This window comes from Kalmanozyma brasiliensis (genome assembly GCF_000497045.1).
Source record: "Kalmanozyma brasiliensis GHG001 unplaced genomic scaffold PSEUBRA_SCAF3, whole genome shotgun sequence".
NCBI classification, from domain to species: domain Eukaryota; kingdom Fungi; phylum Basidiomycota; class Ustilaginomycetes; order Ustilaginales; genus Kalmanozyma; species Kalmanozyma brasiliensis.
The window spans coordinates 1,616,746-1,635,990 of record NW_015961970.1 but is presented as its reverse complement, the minus strand read 5'-3'; the positions used below and the strand labels follow the sequence as shown (position 1 = coordinate 1,635,990).

The 19,245-nt window shown below is 57.8% G+C and overlaps 7 protein-coding genes across 7 annotated transcripts; 5 read left to right on the top strand and 2 right to left on the bottom strand.

Moving 5' to 3' along the window:
- Positions 1-4,638: 4,638 nt before the first annotated feature.
- Positions 4,639-5,014, top strand: PSEUBRA_004467 (Protein of unknown function DUF2205, coiled-coil; the record flags this gene model as incomplete). The annotated part of the gene is made up of 2 exons (XM_016438014.1): positions 4,639-4,775; positions 4,861-5,014. 2 exons carry the CDS (start codon positions 4,639-4,641, stop codon positions 5,012-5,014), a joined length of 291 nt encoding a protein of 96 aa, XP_016291548.1.
- A 1,418-nt stretch (positions 5,015-6,432) lies between these two features.
- PSEUBRA_004466 (uncharacterized protein) lies at positions 6,433-7,848 on the top strand (the record flags this gene model as incomplete). The annotated part of the gene is made up of 1 exon (XM_016438009.1): positions 6,433-7,848. One exon carries the CDS (start codon positions 6,433-6,435, stop codon positions 7,846-7,848), a length of 1,416 nt encoding a protein of 471 aa, XP_016291547.1.
- A 230-nt stretch (positions 7,849-8,078) lies between these two features.
- On the bottom strand, positions 8,079-10,859 carry PSEUBRA_004465 (Origin recognition complex, subunit 3; the record flags this gene model as incomplete). Its single annotated transcript, XM_016437995.1, has 1 exon — positions 8,079-10,859. One exon carries the CDS (start codon positions 10,857-10,859, stop codon positions 8,079-8,081), a length of 2,781 nt encoding a protein of 926 aa, XP_016291546.1.
- Positions 10,860-11,707: 848 nt separating this feature from the next.
- On the top strand, positions 11,708-12,544 carry PSEUBRA_004464 (CDP-alcohol phosphatidyltransferase; the record flags this gene model as incomplete). Its single annotated transcript, XM_016438010.1, has 1 exon — positions 11,708-12,544. One exon carries the CDS (start codon positions 11,708-11,710, stop codon positions 12,542-12,544), a length of 837 nt encoding a protein of 278 aa, XP_016291545.1.
- Positions 12,545-13,063: 519 nt separating this feature from the next.
- PSEUBRA_004463 (G-patch domain protein) lies at positions 13,064-14,461 on the top strand (the record flags this gene model as incomplete). Its single annotated transcript, XM_016438017.2, has 1 exon — positions 13,064-14,461. The coding sequence occupies one exon, from the start codon at positions 13,064-13,066 to the stop codon at positions 14,459-14,461; it is 1,398 nt and encodes a 465-aa protein (XP_016291544.2).
- Positions 14,462-14,609: 148 nt separating this feature from the next.
- PSEUBRA_004462 (ATPase, AAA-type, core) lies at positions 14,610-16,046 on the bottom strand (the record flags this gene model as incomplete). Its single annotated transcript, XM_016437993.1, has 1 exon — positions 14,610-16,046. One exon carries the CDS (start codon positions 16,044-16,046, stop codon positions 14,610-14,612), a length of 1,437 nt encoding a protein of 478 aa, XP_016291543.1.
- An 801-nt stretch (positions 16,047-16,847) lies between these two features.
- On the top strand, positions 16,848-18,803 carry PSEUBRA_004461 (ATPase, F1/V1/A1 complex, alpha/beta subunit, C-terminal; the record flags this gene model as incomplete). The annotated part of the gene is made up of 2 exons (XM_016438011.1): positions 16,848-17,686; positions 17,798-18,803. 2 exons carry the CDS (start codon positions 16,848-16,850, stop codon positions 18,801-18,803), a joined length of 1,845 nt encoding a protein of 614 aa, XP_016291542.1.
- Between the last annotated feature and the right edge of the window lie 442 nt (positions 18,804-19,245).

Here is a 19,245-nt window from a genome sequence, read left to right as displayed (position 1 = left end):
AAAACCAGCATCCGTCAGCCAAGAGCTCGTAAGCGGGCTTTGCACCCTGATCATGGCTGGATCGGTTCAGGTGCGTTCCTCTTCCCCTGTCTCAGTGAGCAGCAAGGGGACGAATTGGAAATTGACCGTTCTGGCTGCTGCTGTTCGACGACGATCCAAGCGCTGGTCATCATCCTGTCACGTCGTCGTCGGTCATCCTCGCCGGTCGGTGACAAACATGGTGTGACACTTGCTCTGAACTCAGAGTGCGAGATCCGAACCTTGATGTCGAAAGATGGCCGTCAGATAAGCAGGCCAAGGTGGACAGCAAAAGTTTCTTTGTTCGAGAGAGAAAGACCCTATCAATATCGATCCGACACGCGAGCGTCGAACAGGTGATTTTCTGCAGGCTGCTGCTGCATCGAAGTCAGGAAAAATGAGGAAAATTTCGCATCGATTGCGTCGCCCCGCGTTGATTCTGCAGCCTCCAGCCTCGAAATTTTGTGGGTCGATTTCGAAATCCTCTCCGCCCACAGCTGATGAAGAGGTGATTGGTCAACGAGCTCGCCGGCGATGCAACACCCAAAGTGGCGCAGCGAACCATGATTCGAATCGAATGTGGGGCCCACTCTGATCTCGTGTGAGCGAGCAAAGACGTGTACGCTCAGCAGCATCAGGTGCGGGAAAGGGGCTTTCAGGATGACCCTCATCATGACGATGTCGAACAATGGCAAGTGTGTCTGCGCTGCTGCAGAAGAGCGACCTCCAGAGCTGAGCAGGTGTCGTCGGGCTGAGACCGCCGCACCGGTCACGTCAAACAGAGAGGCCGTATGCACGCAGTCGCAGTGCTTGCATGGTCTCGAATCTGCACCAGCAGGCGCCATAGGAAAACAAGTCGCGTCGCGAAATTCTACTCTGCTCAAGATCGCGGCGTGCTGATTTTGAAACCTGGTCAGGCCTGTGATTTATTGACAGTCCCAGATTCCGTCCGGCGTCTATATCGAGCCACAAAGGATCGGACAACCGCGCTCGATATCGATAGCATACCATTCGGCAGCTCGCAACTTCGAACCGAAGCCACCAATAAGCATCCGAGCTATGATATGCTTCAACTCGGCGTCCAAGTATGAGACGGGCTTGCCGTTGACGGCTGCCGTCTCGCTTTTGCAGAGCACAGCGTGAAGGAATTTTTGTTCGATTAAAAATGCAATTCCTACGCGACGCCAGCTGCAGATGGCGATCAGGAGCGACAATCCTCTTGGACGCTGTCGTCCTCGTTGCTTGCATCCGTCGGTATGGTTGCAAAGCCAGACGATGGACGGCTCGGCAGACCCGGACGACATTGGCATGCCTAGCCGTCCATCGTGTAATGGATCCGGGTCCGACAGAGTCATTCATCTTCCGCGCCGGCCAACGAACAGTCTCGATCTGGGTGATAATCGTGAGCGAAGCTGTTTGGTCTCGAAGTCGATGCAAATGCGGATACGATGGCCCAAGCTGTACCGCAAGCTTGGTCGTGCTGATTCATCGTCTGTTCTTCGTCAGCGTCAATGGCACGCTTTCAGTAGAAGCAGGGTCAAGTGAGGGGTGCGTGCCGTTCGATCGACGTTGATGATGCGCGAAAATGCGGGGTCGTTTGCTGACAGCCAGGTGGATATTGGATCGAAGACGTCACCAAACCAAGTGCGTCGATCACCGCTGCTCCATCGCGCTACTTGTCCTCTCAACCCCGCTGTTTGCAACTCTGATGCGGATATTCGAGACCCCACGAGATCTCAGGGTCTGGATTAGGACGTCGATCCATTCCAGTGGATCATCCGGAGCCAGACAGCCACCAACCGACTTCGCCAGCACGGAAAAGGATCGTCGATCGTCAAGCCTTCCATCCCGAGACGGATTGACATGTCAACAGTCGAGTTCCGGGGTAAGGCCACGTCTCCCGCAGGTCGAGAGCGAGGTCGTCTCTAGGCCGGATCGAGACTGCTTTCTTGATCGCGCGAGGTCGAGCAAGGGGTGCCACCGCCCGGGTCATCCGGAAAGAGATCCTTCCACCACAGCACAGCATCTCGTCGCTTGTGCTCACGAAATGCCTCATTCAAGCACTAGGTGCAGATTGAGGCTGCTGCCCAAGCAGAACATGGATCGAGACTTCGGTCCTCGTCTCTCCCGAGACTGGACCTCAAGATGCATCGATGCTGTGCGTCGGAAAGAGGCGTCGTCCGGGCCTAAGAGCTGCGGTGTGATGTAGCCCAATCAACGAATCCGTGCTAGCCGGGAGTCGTCCGCAATCTCGAGCCTTTGTCGGATCGGTAGAGGTGGACGGTCTCCCCCTGCCGTGGCGTTGTCGCACAAAGCGTCTGTGGATCGAGCGGCCAGCGGAGCCTGAAAAAAGCTGAACAAATACAAATAAAAACCCGGATTCCTTCTCTCTTTTGGCCTGAACGGGGCCGTACCTGCTGGAAGCGAGGCTGTCGCGATCGCAAGGTGCTTCCGATTTGCCCTCCTCTGAGACCAAGTGGTCACGGAATCCGGACTTTGCTTGCCTGGGTCCGGACAGGGAGCAGCCGCTTCGGAGATATGTCTCCTCTTGTGCAAGAGTCTCCCGTAGTCGCTGCGAGACAACTCGGCCGTGAGCAAGAACGATTCGTAGTGAGCAAAGTGTTGCCTTGTTATACCGTGTTAAGGCATTTGTTTGTGCGTGCCAATTGCTCTCCAGAGGTCCAGGAGCTATTTCAGGGAAGTTGGAGCTGAAGCCTCCTGGGACCGAGGCACCTTTGTGGAGCTCCATCCATGCAAATGCAACCTTGTTGTCCCACGGAGCCCCTCGTTGTCAGGGTGTTGCATCGTCTGGAGAACGCATGCAAGCTGCAAGGCGCACAAGGTGGTGTGCGACGGGTCACAACATCGACCAACAATGGCAGACCGCCTGAGGCGGGACGGCAAGTTTTCTCTTCTCGTCTGTTAGAGCGAGAAGTGAATTTCACCGACGGAGAGATTTGTCGGTGAAATTCCAGCTGCAGGCACCTTTGCGGGGAAGCAATTCGTGCAGCGTGCAGCGGAGGCGGCGGCGTCTTGTTGTCCAGCGCCACGCAGAGCCTGACAAGACACGCGTGCCGTCCAGCTTTCGTGCGTCCTGTCCGAGACAGCTTGCCACAGCATGGCGTATCTGCTTGCTGCAAGGGGCCCTTTGTGCGAAGGCGGTAGGCATGATGGTTCGAGACGAGGCCAAGCCGCGCTTCAACGCATCACCAGATGAAGCTTCTGGCTCCTGCTACGCTGGAATCACCTCGCGGCGTTTAGATGCCAACGCCTAGACATGAGTAGGATCAGGAATTTCCCCGCAACGACCCTAGCGCTTCGAGAGCGGCAACCGGACCCTGCCAAGGGTCTTGCCACCATATTCGGGGCCACGACGAGTTTTGTTGGGCTCGGCTGCACAACGGCGAGGAACCCGACTGTTCGATCAGTCTGCTGTCGCTTATGCTTCGGCAAACTGTGCGTTGCAATTTCGCGCTTGGGGCTACCGAATCTCGGCGCCGTCACCCGAGCGATTCTCGTCCTTTGCGGAGGACGAAGCGCCCGTGTCGAAGGTGGGTCGACGCGGCGGCATCTCGAGCCGGGTCCCTTTGCTGCAGGGCGCGAATGGGAGGAGGCGGCGGTCTCATTGCTAGGCCCCTTGGCATCGTGCAACCGCTGAGCGCCGCTTTATCACATCGTCAAGTGAGCAGAGCCTCGGCGCAGCAAGATACGGTTGTTCAGACACTAACTGGGAAGGACGCCTACACGCTCTTCGTTGCCCCTGCGTCTCAGACAATATGCCGTCGCTGTTGTCTTGATCCTGGGTGAAGGCTGCTGTGGTCGAGAGCAAAGGCATGCTGGCTCATAGACCGCGTCGGGACCTCGAACGCTGCTAGACAATGGGGAGCCATTGACCTAGGACACCGGTGTGAGTTCGAAATGACCGGTCCGTCGAGGATCCAAGCTCGAAAAGGAGCTTATCGATGTCCTGCCGCGGTTCGACCGTTGTATTGCCGATCAAATCTGGCGAACAAGATTGTTCTTCGTAGAACCCCGCGGGTTGCTCTCTACATTGATCTGCCAGCTATGCAGCTGATCAAAGGGACCCGCACTAAGAACAAGACGGTGATCTGATTCGTTTTAGAGCTTGGTTCGATGTGATAGTGTGGCTGAATTCGCTTCCGCGTATCTGGGTGCGTGTGTGTCGTAAGTTTCCAGGTGACTCGGTGCGGAGGCGCGCGACCGCTCGGAGTCTATTTTGTCGTGTAGGCAGACGAGCGCTGCCATGCTATCCTTGCCGACCCGTCGCTTGCCTCAGATGCTGTCGAGTGTCGAGAAGAAGGGTAGACTGCGACGATGAGCTCAGTTGGGGTTCGGTAGCCCTTTTTAGGCATAATGTCGAGTCGTTGCTAAGTCACAGCTTGAGAGTTTTCATTTGCCAGCCCGAGTCCCGACCCTTCTACTGAACTCGTTCGGCACTGCTGTATCTGGACCCTGATCGCTTCCGCGCCCATTCAGACACACTCGACCACCAGTGCCGTTCACAGATCATCGCTCTGGCAGCGACTCTGTTTCCCTCTTGCTGCTCACAAGCCTTACCGAAATTGCAGACGGAGGTCTTCATCGTCGATCACAGCCGCGATGGATCTGGCTACGACGACAGGATCGTCGACGGCGTCGCCCATTGTGGCATCGGACGATTTCACCGAGTCAGCCGCATGGACGGCCGAGACCGAGATCTCTGCCAACGAAGTGGTGGAGAAGGAGAAGCTGGTGCGGTAAGTGTATTCACAAGCTGGGCTGTCCGAGGAGCAACATCTGCTGACATGATGTTGCAAATTCTGTTGATGGTGTGATCGGCAGCGAGATCATGGCGATGCAAGATGGATTGCGTGCGCTCGTCAACCGCGTCAATACGGTCAAGGACGACTGCAAGAAGGCGGAAGCCGACAACGAGATGCTTCAGACCTACATCGACTCAGTCACCAAAAGCCTAGCAGCCAAACAACGAGGCTAGCTCCGACCATGAGGACAAAACACTCACTGACCGGCGGCAACAACATTACGAGTTGCCGCATGCACTGTTACCGTGGCACAAGCTCGTCTCCCGGGCTAATAGTGTCAGCACTGATCCGTGGATACAGGGAGCTGTCGATCGAGCGAGGCATCGGAGACTTACCTCGGAGCAATGTTGTGCGGCAACAACTTTAATTCTGGTTGTCTGACGAGCACGCTGGAGCTATCAAGGCAGGGAAGGAGCACGCAACCGACCACAAATGCAGCAACAGGCGATTGGATGGTGAAGAAGCTGTGCGTATTTACTGCTTTGACAGCGAGGTGGTGAATGCCGGTGGCCTGTCAAAGAGGGCGAGACGGACGCAAAGACCTTGAGTCTAGACTCTCGAGTCTCGGCGTTGGTCGTGATGTTGACCTCATCCGACCTGAAGGACTGCCGACTCGGGGCTGTCGATGCAGGGCGTGGATCGCATTTAGAGGTATTTTTGGTCAGGCATGACGGTCTGCGCACAAATATCCGATCGGCAGCTCTCATCGAGGCGATCCAAGCGGCTGGTATTTTGTTTTAGCCTTTTTCGAACGAGAGATCGTGCGTGGTTCAGGACAGGCTCTCCTGCCCAATCCAAAATCTCCTCCACACAAACACGCCTTGCAGCCTGCGAGCAGCTGACGGCCGCTCGTCATGGTGCGTATCATGCTCGTCCAAGCGTGCCCAGTTACTGTCTTCGAAAGATGTCTCAACGGCATCATCGAATCCGAGATCTCGTTTTGGAACTCGATGGCGTCCTGTGCTTCTACTGCGTAGAACCCGCAAAGCTCGTCAGAGTTCGAGTCGGGTCGTCGTCGCATGGCCGGCGCGGTCCGCTGTCATCGCTCCCATGTTCTGTAATCGCTTGTCCACGCCAGTCGAGGGTGAGGATCAGATCAGATACAGCGGCACAGCGAACTACAGCTGCAGAGTGGCAGATGGGTTGTGAGGCTAACACTGCCGCATCGAAGCGTGGCATTGAACATCAGCAACTAAACGAGTTCCTCTGGCATCGGCGCTCGTGTCAATTTAGAACTCAGCCGACCCGAACTTTACGACTCGCCTTTGACAGTCCGCCGCTAAATCTATCCGACTGGCAGCAGCAGCAGCAGCAGCAGCAGGACCAACAATTTCCAACTGAGCCTGGCTCAGCTTAGCTTCACTCCTCGCTGCTTGCTGGCTGCGCCCTGACCTGGCAAGTGCATACCACCTTTGCTTTCAACGCTACCATCACCACCCTGCTCTCACCATTATCCTTTCGAGCTCCCGATTTGACCTCCTCCCTGTCACTCTGTTGGCAGCTCACTGGCGGCGGCCGTACCGTCATTGCAGGCGCATAGCGTAGACGAGACGGCCACGCGCCGTTGTTACAGCACATTCTTCTCGTCACCATGGTGCTCCAGAACAAATACAAAGCGAAAGCGTCGAGACGGCATCACTCTCAGAAGGCTTCTGCCGACGATGCTGAACCAGGTTCATCCAAGCCAGGCTTCCGTCAACGATTCGCCAACAAGCACCGACAATCCTCATCACAAAGCGGTCAAGACGGTACAATGATCGGATCTCATCGAGGAGAGGAGGAAGGGGAGGATGACTTCGAGGATGGAGACGATAGCGAAGAAGCATCCATCAGCGGCAGCGAAGAGGAGCAAGCCAACGCCGATTTTCCGAGCCTTACCAAAGCTGCCGCAGTGTCAGACCCATCACAGTCATCGACACACCTGGAAGACCCTTCCAATCCCTCCAGAGGCAAGTATGCGCGACGGAAGTTGGGCGAGAGCAAGCTTGCTAGGCTGGAAAGGCTCGAAGCGTCCAAGGATCCGAGGCTGCCGGATGAGGAAGAGCCCGAGCCCGAAGTCGACATCTCCAATCTCGTCGCTCGTGTCGCTGCACTAGGCGGCTCTGCTGGCACGCAAGCCGGCGTTGCCGAGGAGATCGCCCGCAGTCGTGGTCAGCACGAGACCGCCTCCGACGTCGAGAACGATATCGACCACAGCTTGGCGTACCTGCATGAGAAGGAACGCTTGCGCCAAAAGGCAAAGGGTCGCGGAGGGCAGCAAGATGCCAGCAGCAAGGCGCACTCGCACTCAGAAGCGCTCGACGTCGATGCGGACGGCAACGCGATCGATCTCGAGGCCCTGCAGAAGGAGAAGGAGAAGGCAGAGGCGGTGCGTGCGCTCAAGGCACGCTTCCAAGGCCATGGCGTCGGTGAGCGTCAACGCCCGGATGGCAGGAATCGCATCGCCCCTTCGATCCATATCGGACCTCAAGCAACAGACTCTTCCGACAACAGCGCTTCGAGCAAGAGCGGCTCGAGCGAGGAAGACACGCAAACAGCATCGACCATCTCGGACAGCCTCAATGCCGAGATTGAGTCCTCTCTCGCAAAGACCCGCACTGGCAGCCTCAATGCTGAGACGGCATCTGTGAACTCGGGGCGATCTAGCTTCAGCACCACTTTCGGCCGACGCAAATCTCCACTCGCTCATGCGCCCATGCACGAGCCCCAGCCCGAGAAGTCGTCACCCCGCGCTGGCGGTCGTGCGCGGCAGACGGAACGCATCGACAGCTTCCTCGCGAGTCTCAATGACCGCAGCATGGGGGGCAAGGATCCCTCCGTCTTTACGCTCAACTCCGTCAGCCCGAACCCGTGCGGTCCATCGCAGCGCAATTCGAACGCATCTGACCGCACCGTCAAGGCGCATCCACCGAGCCATCACCAGCCGCACCAGCAGCAGATGCCCATCCACTCGGCTCCCGGCGAGCTCGGAAGATTGGAAAGCTTCTTGGATGACATGCTCGGCTGAGCTCTGGCCCCGGCGACGCACACCTCTCTCGCTTAATCTTTGCACACACGCGGACGCTTTGTTTTCAGACGAGGATCTTGTTCCACCTCGTTGTATCTGTATCCCCTTTATGCTTGTCACCACGCTCTTGATGTCACATGCACACGTTTACGACCCTGTGCTCATTGTTTGCGGCTCCTTGCTCGTCGGGAGGATCGCAAAGTGAAGATGTGTGATTTGGCAGTGTGAGACTAAAAACTGTCGGGCACGAGGTCCCACATGACCTTCGTGATGTGTTCCTGTCTCCTGCGCGTGCCGCGCACCATGCCCATGCGAGCGATCTCGTTGAGTGCCAAAGCAAAGCGGCTCTGCAGGTCGCTTTCCGGTACCTTCCCTTCTCCTTGCCCTCCAGCAGACCCTTTCGGTAGCTGCGCTGTACGCGGTCGTTTCTTGGACGGCGTATCCAACACATCCGTTTCATCTGACTCTTCGTCCAGGTCCACCCTCGTACGCCTCTTCGACGGCGTCATCGGCTCCACCTCGTCCTCTTCCTCCTCTCGATCCGCCTCGACACTCTGCTTGAAAGCCTCATACCAATCGCCCAAGTTGACAAACTTGCCGCACTCCAAATACAGCCCAAACACTCTACACACATCCGGCTCGCTCATAATCCCCACCTCCCCGACCTCGATCCCACCCACCTCGTCCTGCGGTACAACGCTGAGCGCTGCATCATGGAGCGACTCTATGAACTCCCTCGGTTCGGCCAGTGGCAGAGTCAGGCCGGCGCGTGTGGACGGGTCGAGCAGCGTTGAGAGCGGCGAGTAGCAGTCCACCCAGAAGACGTCTTTCAGTAGCGCCAGGGGTTGGGCGGACGAGGACCAGTCGGATAGGTCGTGGATGGCGCTTTGGAGCCAGTCGGTGATCTCGCGTTTGAGACCGAGCAGTTTTTCCTCCATCACGAGCTTGCGTTGCACGCGCTGCAGACGGGCTTCTCTCTTCGCCGAGGCATCGGCTGCGGTCGTCGTCATGTCGTCATCCATGCCTGTGTCGCCCGCGGTGATCGTCTGCGAGAGTCGCTGTTGGAACGTTCGGAGACCTGCTAGGAACCCCGCACTCTGCGCACCAATGGATGCACCGACGGAGCGCAATTGATCTTCCACCTCCTCCGTCTCCTCGGGAAGCGCCTCTTCGATCCGCCTCACCTCCTCCTCGGCAGCAACCACCAACTCATCCACCCACGTCTCAAATTCGTCGCTCAACAAGCGGCGCGCTGCATTGCACAACCGCGCCAAGCCGCTCCTCAACGTCAGCACGGGTGGCACCTTCCTCCCCTCCACCGAGCCGACCGACGAATTGAGGCATTGAAGCACCACCTGTGTGAGCAGTTCGGCGGAGCGTTCAGCTAGACGCTGCTCGTCCACTTCCACCGCCTGCGCCCCCGTTGGGGTGTGACGGGAGTGCAGCGCTTGCGCTGCGGTGGTGGCGCGACTCTGAATTCGCATCAGCGCATCGAACGCGCGACTGAGGAAGCGAACCGCCAACTCGAGCCGAAAGCACAGCAGCTCGCGTGGATGCCGCAACGAGTCCAGCTGCGAGAGGATGAACTGGTCCGACTGCGATGCTTCTTCCAGAAAGTGTGCTACATCGAGTTGCGTCCGGCTCGCGTCCGCGAGCAACGGCAGCACCAATTGGCCGTCAGCGTTGGTGGTGAGAAATGCCATCTTGACCCGCTCGACGAACTTCGGTGTCCAGCTGTAGAACCGCACCCTCGCTGCCTGGCCCGGAATGGTGAACACCGACTCGGGTTTGCCTGTGAAGTGGATGAAGAATGCAAGCCGCACCGCGTCCAGCAGCGCGTCGAGATCGGCCTCCCGCTCCCAGTACGTCTCGCGGATGTATTCGAACGTCGACGGTCCCAACGACAGCGGTAGATGGCGGGACAGGAGGAACGTCTGGACAAGGGAAGACCAGACGAGCTCTTTGCTGGGTAGGGAGAAGCGCGAGATGTCGAGCACGCGCAGGACGGAACGCGGGATGTAGTCGATCCACGGGGCCGGGGCGGAGGATGCGAGGGTCGAGGTGGACGAGGTGGGGACGGTGGAGAGGCCCGCCGAGGGAGATGTGATGCCGAGTACTAGGAGTAGTTGCGGCGATGATCTTGCCGAGGGGTCGGCGACAAATGTCTGTAAGGCTGAGAGCAGATCCGAGAGGACGGTCGGTTCGACCGCCTCGATGGTCGGCAGGTTGAAGACGAGCTTGGGACCACCGGAAAGACCGAATTTGTGCTGCCACCAGGAACGGAGGACGTGAAGGTCCGGCTCGACCTTGCCTGCGAACGCCGCCGCTTCGACGTCTGACAGATCTGCCTCGCCCGTTGAGCCGAGGGATGAGCCTTGTGCGATGAACCGCGCTACCAAGAGTCGCAGTGCTGTGTACAGATTGGAGCATTCGCTGGCCGAGAGGGTGACGACGATGCTTGGCGGACCGTCTGTATTTGCGTTTGAGATCGCCGAGACCAGGCGATTGGAGAAGGACGAAAGGTATGGTGCCGAGGTGGATATGAGGAGTGCTGTGGGGATGCTTCTGGCCGAGCCATCTGTGCTGCTCGGACCTGCTTGAGCCGTGTCAGTGCTCTCGAAGCCAGGAAGGAAGAGGTTCTCCTCCGCAAGCCCGACCTGCGCCAACGTGGATCCTTCGGGATGCGTCGAACCTTGCTGTGCCTTGAGGAACGAGCGCAGGTCGTGGAACAAAGAGCTGTACACGTCGTCCATACATCGTTCGAAGAGCGCCTCTGTCTTTTGAATTGCGATCTGATAGGAGGCGTATCGGACGCGGGCTGGATCGCTGTCGGCCTCGAACTCGGCAAGGACTGGGAATGGCGATGGCGAAGGGTCTTTTGATGTCTCGCCGGAAGTGGACGGAGTCCTCTTGGACTTCTTCTTTGGCCGCCAGGGTATCGTGTAGCATACGGAGGAGAGCGTGTCGAGGCCGCTCCTCGCCTGCTCGGTCTGTGACCTTGAGGTGGACATGGCTGCTCTTTGTCGGGAGGTCGCTCCAGTGAGAGGGGGGGCGCTTCAGGCTTTCACGGTCTGCATGCTCTTCGTCTGCGATGCAATGGCTGCAAAGACACTTGGAAGTGGCGTGGCAATTGAGAGTGTGAAGGCAAAGAGGAGTTGTACGTCAAAGGTGGAGAGAATGAGAAGCAAAGTGTTCGGCTCTCAGACCAACACCAAGAAGAAGCCGATGCGGCGCGTTCCAAGTTGTCAGCTACATGTCGACGTAACAGCATATCATTTTTCGGCCCATTTCACGCGGAGAGGGCAGATGGATCTGTTGAGCCGCTGCCGTTTTGAAGGCCCGCAATCCGCCATCTTGGGTGTGACGGTGACGCTGCTCCTCTCAACCTTCCAATCTTGGCGTCGCGCTCTGGGCCTGTCAAAAATAGCCACGCCTCAACGGATTTACCGTCAACTCCACTCTCTGGAGCTGGGAATTCCGGTCGGTTCATCCGAGCCAGGCCAAGCGAGCAAAATCACTTTGAGTGCGTCACACGGCCCAACTCTCTCACTCCAAGGTCATATCCTCTTTTCAAACTCATCCATCCACACGGTTTCTAACGTCATTCCTCATCACCACCATCAACTGGATATCGACGTCGATTCGTCGATCAAGTCAGATCGGTTTCGCTCGGCTCGCAAGCATCGCGACGGTGTAGCGGTATCAGATCTCGTGCGCAGCAGTCCGTCAGTAGTTCGGCAACGTTTGAGCGAAGAGGCCCCGGCTCATCTGTAGAGCTGCATCAAGCATCCCTTCCAGTTGCACATCACAACTGCATCCAGAGTCAGGCAGCATCATCACTCCAAGGAACTCTCTCAGTATGCCACGAAACACACGCAATTCCAAGTCGACGGCGGCCGACGTAGCAGCTGCCAACGGCGCTCCAGGCGGAAAGACCGACTCGCTCCTCCAAAGAGCTAACGAAGCCGACGAGAATGTCTTCCTCTTCGTCCCCAACTTGATAGGATACGCTCGCGTCGTCCTGGCCGCTCTCTCGCTCTACTTTATGAAGGGCAACCCAAAGGTCTGCACGCTCCTCTACGGCGTCTCGTGTCTGCTCGATGCCTTCGATGGCATGGCCGCGAGAGCGCTTGGCCAATCCACAAAATTCGGCGCTGTACTCGACATGGTGACCGATCGCTGTACCACCGCATGTCTGCTGTGCTTCTTGACGGCAGCCTACCCGCGCTGCGCCGTCATCTTCCAAGGCCTCATCACGCTCGACTTCAGCTCGCACTACATCCACATGTACAGCTCGCTCGTCACCGGATCCGCGTCGCACAAGATCGTCACCTCGGAGACCTCCAAGATCCTGTGGTACTACTACAACGACAGCCGGACGCTGTTCATGTTCTGCGCGGGCAACGAGCTGTTCTTCGTATGCCTCTACCTCATGGACTTCTACAAGAGGCCATTGGGGCTCGACATTGAGCCACTGCTCTTCCTGTTCCCCTCGGCGCTCAAGGCCTCGCCGTGGATCTCTTACGTTGTCAAGGAGACACCACAGCTCAGCTGGCCACAGATCGTGGGCACGATCACCTTCCCCATCTGCGCGGCCAAGCAGATCATCAACTGCGTTCAGTTCTGGAAGGCTGCCAAGGTGCTGGTGGGCAAGGACCTCGAGGAGCGACAGAAGAAGCGCACCAAGTCGCTTTGAACACCGTGCTGCTCAGCCCTGTGCGTCCCTTACAATCACTTCGATGTGTCACCGTCGGAAGCAGCCGTGGACACAAGTCAAGATCATCTCCTCTCCTTTCAGTCACATTCGGCAGATCCGAACGCGATGGGCACGTCCTCGGCGCAAAGAGTCACATCCACCCACCCAACATCTCTCATGTTTGGGCGCAGAGACACCCATACATTACTCATCTCGCGCTCAGAAGGTCATCTCCCCTTCATCACACACATCACAATCGCCTTCGCGGCTTGTAGCTAGTAGTCTTTGCTCCGTAACATCACACATTTGGAAACATTATTCAGGGATGTGCTGATCTTCTGTTCTGTCGTCCACCTTGATACTGCAGCTCTCAAGTCCTGTCTTATCGTCTCCGCTGCTTCGTTCGAGGAGCAAGCTCAACTGCGGGTCGAGGCCGTTTCCCGATATCGGATTTTTCCGCGGCTTCTCGGCGCGTAGGTGGAGGTTTTGGGGCTTTCTTCTCTTCATTCACCTGCGACCATGCTGCACGACCCTGACTGGAAGGCAACAGTCATCATGTCGAAGAAGTCCGGCTTCGACCCGCTCAAGCTGCTCTCCGAGATTCGTGCCGAACCATCCTCAACAGCCGGGCCCTCAACGCGCAAGCAAGATGAAGAGCCGGACGACGAAGACGACTTTATGTCAGACCGATACCTCCCCACGAGCGAACCCAAGCAGGCACTGACATACACGGACAAGCGGCGCAGACTCGATGCCCACCATTCCCGCCGGGATGCACCAAAGTCGCTCAAGCAGAGGGAAGAGGAGGCGCGCGAGGAGGGGCTGGAACGGGATCTGTTGGCCGAAGCGGAGATTGTGGCTGGTGGAGGAGTGTTGCCGCCCGAAGGAAAGGATGGGATGAGAAGGTGGGATAGATTGGAGGAGAGCGAGAAGGGGCAGATAAGTGGTACAGTGAGGGAAGGGGAGGATGGTACGGCCAAGGCGATGAGGATGATGCTAGCTATGGGGTATCGACGTGGTGAGGCGCTGGGGAAGCGAAGGCAGGAGCCTTCTCGACCTGACGGTGGGGTGGCAGCAGAGGAAGAAGAGGAGTCAGATGACGAAACAGTCGGCAGAGCTGCGCTTACCGACACGAAGGCCGCATCGGCTGCAGAGACCGCGCAGCGCAACCCGCCCGACGACACCGACCCCGAATCGCTCGATACAGACGAAGAGCAAGCGCTCGAGCAGGACCGACGCGCCTCGCAAGCCCGAGAAGAGGACGAGTACTTGGCCGGTAGCTCCTCTGCTGCACCTCCCACCAACACACTCATCAGGTCAAAGCAAACCGAGCCGCTGCGACCAGACCAACGATGGTTGGGGCTCAACCGTCGAGCCGGCATTGGCCTCATCCCGAAAACGTCCACCAACATCTCTGCTGCCATCCTCGCCAAGGCCTCCTCTCAGCCCACATCCGAGCAAGCCGCGACAGACGACTTCCGCAACCGCATCTCGCGCCAACACCAGCAGCGGCAGGACTTCGCCCTCCTCGTTCGAGCACGCAAGACGCTGATCCAACTCGATCAGGCCGCGGGTACCCAATACAACCCCTTGTGGCTCGACGGCGAGCTGTACCACGTCCTGTCCGGCCACACACCGAGCCCAGCAGACGCAACAACGATCGACGAGAAGATGCAGAGAGACGCAGCCTTCAAGGAGGCCGTAGAGCTGCTGCAGCTCGTGTTTGGCTCGGAGGACGCGGAACGGGTGAAGGAGGCCAAGTTGTTTGTTGAGTTGGAGACCCGGGCGCAGTTGGAGCTCGTCTTGGAGGATCTGAGAGGCAGGCATGCGTATTGTCTCTTTTGCGGCTGTCAGTATGCAGACAAGGAGGACATGGACAAGAGCTGTCCTGGACTGGAGGAGGACGACCATGATTGAAACCACGCCATTTGTACACTATGCATCGATACCCAACGATTTGTTCGGCCTGTTACTCAACGACTCAGTCTCATTCTCAGGCGAAGCTAGCACAGCCGAAGTCGATTCTGTGCAAATGTAGTTGCATCCACCCCGAAAGTACATGAGCCTAGTTGTACTGGGCGTACAGCGCTGTCGACGAGAACTTGCTTCCTTGGCGAATGACCTTGTCCACCGCATCCAAGAAATCCCGTTCGGTCGCCATCTTCCTTCGTGCACGGATGGCGAACATGCCTGCCTCGGTGGCGACGGACCTGAGCTCGGCACCCGTCGCGTTCGGGCACAGCCTCGCGATGAGATGATATCGGATGTCCTTTTCGACGGACATGGAGCGGGCGTGGATGCGCAGGATGTGGGCGCGACCGTCGTTGTCCGGCAGACCGAATTCGACTCTCCTGTCGAGACGACCAGGACGGAGGAGGGCCGGGTCGAGCGTGTCCGGCCTGTTGGTGGCCATGAGCACCTTGATGTTGCCTCGTGCGTCAAAACCGTCGAGCTGGTTGATGAGCTCGAGCATGGTTCGCTGCACCTCGTTGTCACCGCCCGCACCATCATCGAATCGCGCACCACCGATGGCGTCGACTTCGTCGAAGAAGATGATGCACGCCTTCTTGGTGCGAGCCATCTCGAACAACTCGCGCACCATTCGTGCACCTTCACCGACGTACTTCTGGACCAGCTCGGAGCCGATGACGCGGATGAAGGTAGCGTCGGTTCGGTTGGCCACCGCTCGCGCACAGAGCGTCTTGCCTGTACCCGGGGGACCGTAGAGAAGCACACCCTTGGGCGGGTCAATGCCGAGGTTGACGAAGCGTTCTGGTGAGAGCAGAGGCAACTCGACAACTTCGCGCAGCTTCTCGATCTGCTCCTTGCAGCCACCGACATCGCCGTAGGTGACATCGGGCTTCTCCTCGACCTGCATCATGGTGACGGAAGGGTCGATCTTGGGCGGTAGTGGGATCTGGATCTGGTACTTGTTGCGGTCGACACCGACACGCATGCCCTCCTCGATATCCGTGGGGGCCACTCGCTCGCCGAGCGACACGACAAACTTGGCGATCTGCTTGACGTTGATCACGTACTTGTCCTCCTCGTCGGCTGTTGGGTGTGCGGAAGTGCCGAGGCCACCGAGGCCACCGAGACCGCCCAAGCCTCCCATCCCTCCCGCTCGGCCACCTGCGCTCCCCGATGCGCCCGCGCTTTCCGACCCTTCGCCCTCCTTCTTCGTCTCGGCGCGGATGATCTTGGTGCACCTTGCCACCTGCAGCGGCTCCTCCTCGCCCATGCGCTGTCGATCGGCGGGCAGATCCCACAGATTTGGCGGTGCAAGTCCCGTGTCACTCTCCTTGACGCCCATCTTCTCGTTGACGCGCTTCTGCAGCTCCTTGATCTCGTTCTCGATGCCCTTCAGCGATGCGGCGTAGGGGCCCTGGCCGTAGGTTTTGAGTAGCTGGATGTCGCCCTCATCGAGCGCGACGATCTTCTCCTCATCCTTCGAGTCTCCGTCCGGCTTCTTGTACTTTTCCCAGTCTGCTTTGGGCGGCATGATGTGTGTGTGTTGCTCGGCTTAAAGCCGGAAGGTGGTGTATCGGGGCGCTTTAGTTGAGAAGCAGGAAGCCTGTGCTGGAGTCGGCCCTGAGGTGCTGGATAGTGCTGGTTCTGCGGAGACCCTTGTTATCCGATGTGCTGGGCAGCTGCGACGAAAGAGACGCCAAGGTTGTGTGGAGAACGATGTATGAGGTGGAAGTGTTGGAAGTGTGTATTTCGTAGGAAGGCAAAGCGTCGTAAGAGCCCAGCCTGCTGGCTCGCCCGCAGAACGCGCCTTCTCGTGTTGCTGCCGCTGAGTCGATCACCAAAAAGTGGAGCAAAGCCGCGAATTTTTCGAAGGTGTTAGAGCCCAAGTGAAATAGAGACTGAGATTTGGAAATCAGCGAGCTGGGAGATCTGAGCGAGCTGGAAAGGGGCGGTTGCAGCTCAGCTTCAAAGATGATGGCACTGCGAACGAGCCATCAAAAAGGTCGAAACCGAATTCTTGTACGAAATCAGCGGCAGCAGGGAGCGCACAGGGCTTCCTGGTTGCTGCACAGCGCCAAGCTTGACTGTGGCAGGCTGCCCTCTCTCGATTCAGCCTCAGCAAATCACGTTTCTGGGAATCGCACCGTCAAGCTCCACTTTAGCTATCTATCTTCCGTTCATCGTCTTCATCTTGCCTGTCCACCTCTGCCAATCCTCTCGACCTCCTCGACCAGCACACCGGACGCAGCAGGCTTGATTGAAGTAGCAGTCATCGATAACCTCCGCCAACCCAGCTTCCGTGCGACCCTCTCGGTCGATCGACGCATTCACCATGTCGCAACAGAAGAAGGATCTTCCCAAGATCAGGGATGAGGAGCGCGAGAAGCGCTTCGGTACCATCTTTGGTATCTCCGGTCCCGTCGTCGTCGCCGAGAACATGACAGGTTCGTCGATGTACGAGCTCGTCCGTGTCGGTCACGACGAGCTGATCGGAGAGATCATCCGAATCGACGCTGATAAGGTCACGATCCAGGTCTACGAGGAGACCTCCGGCGTCTCGGTCGGCGACCCTGTTCTCAGTACCGGCAAGCCTCTGTCCGTCGAGCTCGGTCCTGGTCTTATGGAGAACATCTACGACGGTATCCAGCGTCCTCTCGAAGGCATCATGAAGAAGAGCGGTGGTATCTACATTCCTCGAGGTATCGAGACCCAGGCGCTCAACCGTGAGCTTTTGTGGGACTTCACTCCTGGCAAGCTCAAGCAGGGCGACCACATCAGCGGTGGTGATATCTTCGGTTCCGTCTACGAAAACTCGCTGCTCAAGGACCACAAGCTCATGCTCGGCCCGCGTGCCATGGGTACCATCACTCACATTGCCGAGAAGGGCTCTTACGCAGTTGACGACGTCGTGCTCGAGACCGAGTTCCAGGGCAAGAAGCAGCAGCACACCATGCTGCAGATCTGGCCCGTTCGTGCGCCTCGTCCCGTCGCTGAAAAGCTCACCGCCAACAACCCGCTGCTCACGGGTCAACGTATCCTCGACTCGCTCTTCCCGTGTATCCAGGGTGGTACGACTGCCATCCCTGGTGCTTTCGGCTGTGGCAAGACGGTTATTTCTCAAGCTCTGTCCAAATATTCCAACTCGGACATCATCACCTACGTCGGATGCGGGTGAGTATACCATTGCCGGCCCCTGGTCCCTGATAATGATACCCGGCCACCCCCCGGACCTTCCACTGACTTGATTTTGCTTCATCTATACCCTTTTCGAACCCCTCGCAGAGAGAGAGGAAATGAGATGGCTGAAGTGCTCGCCGAATTCCCCGAGTTGACGCTCACAAGGGACGGCGAAGAGTTCCCCATCATGAAGCGTACCACCCTGGTGGCCAACACCTCCAACATGCCCGTGGCTGCACGTGAGGCTTCCATCTACACCGGTATCACGCTCTCCGAATACTTCCGTGACCAGGGCTACAACGTTGCCATGATGGCCGACTCGACCTCGCGATGGGCCGAGGCGCTTCGTGAGATCTCGGGTCGTCTTGCAGAGATGCCCGCCGATTCCGGTTACCCCGCCTACCTGGGTACCAAGCTCGCCAGTTTCTACGAGCGTGCTGGACGTGTCACCTGTCTCGGTTCGCCGGAGCGTGACGGTTCGATCTCGATCGTCGGTGCCGTCTCGCCTCCCGGTGGTGACTTCTCGGACCCAGTCACGTCGGCTACGCTTGGTATCGTGGGTGCCTTCTGGGGTTTGGATAAGAAGCTGGCGCAACGCAAGCACTTCCCCTCGGTCAACTGGGATGTCTCGTACTCCAACTACATCAACGCGCTCGAGCCGTACTACGAGAAGAATTGCCCCGGCTTCATCTCGCTCCGAACCACGGCCAAGAACATGCTGCAGAAGGACTCGGATCTGGCCGAGATCGTGCAGTTGGTCGGCAAGTCGGCCCTCGGTGAAGGTGACAAGGTGACGCTCGACGTGGCCAAGATCATGAAGGACGACTACCTCCAACAGAACGGTATCTCGGAGTACGATGCCTACTGCCCCTTCTACAAGACGTCGGGCATGCTCAAGAACATGGTCGACTTCCACAACCACGCTCAGGCGGCGGTCTCGAACAACCCGGACATGACGTGGGCCAAGATCAAGGAGCACTGCTCCGACGTCATCTACCAGCTCACGCAGCAGAAGTTCGAGAGCCCCAAGGACGGCGAGGAGGCCATCACCAAGAAGTTTGACAAGCTCAACCAGGATATCGCCGAGTCGTTCCGCACTCTGACCGATTAGAGTTGGCAACCACTCGCAGTCCTCTCTGCCTGTTTCTGGATCCCCTTCTGCCCCTGCACCGACTCGTTTGTTCATTGTCTTGTCAAGTTATATATGCCGTCCATACCTGATGATGTCTGACTTGCGTCGTGTCTTCTCTGAGCTGTCGTTGCCCGATAAAGTCGGTGACCTTGGCTGAAGCCCGCCGTGGTATGTCTTTTACGGTATACCAATTGGAAGCTGATCAAGAGCAGCTCTTTACTCGAGACGCGTAAATTCGAGCTGCCCAGTATACGCGCGCGTATCAGGAGACTGCTGTGCAGCCATGTTTTTTGGAGTCGAAATTTGAACCCGCGCGGTTGAGAACAACACTCGCCCTGATGCACAACAACACTTCATCAGATCGTCAACCTTATCACCACCACCGACAGCTTTTCGCATCATCATCGGCACGCATCCTCTC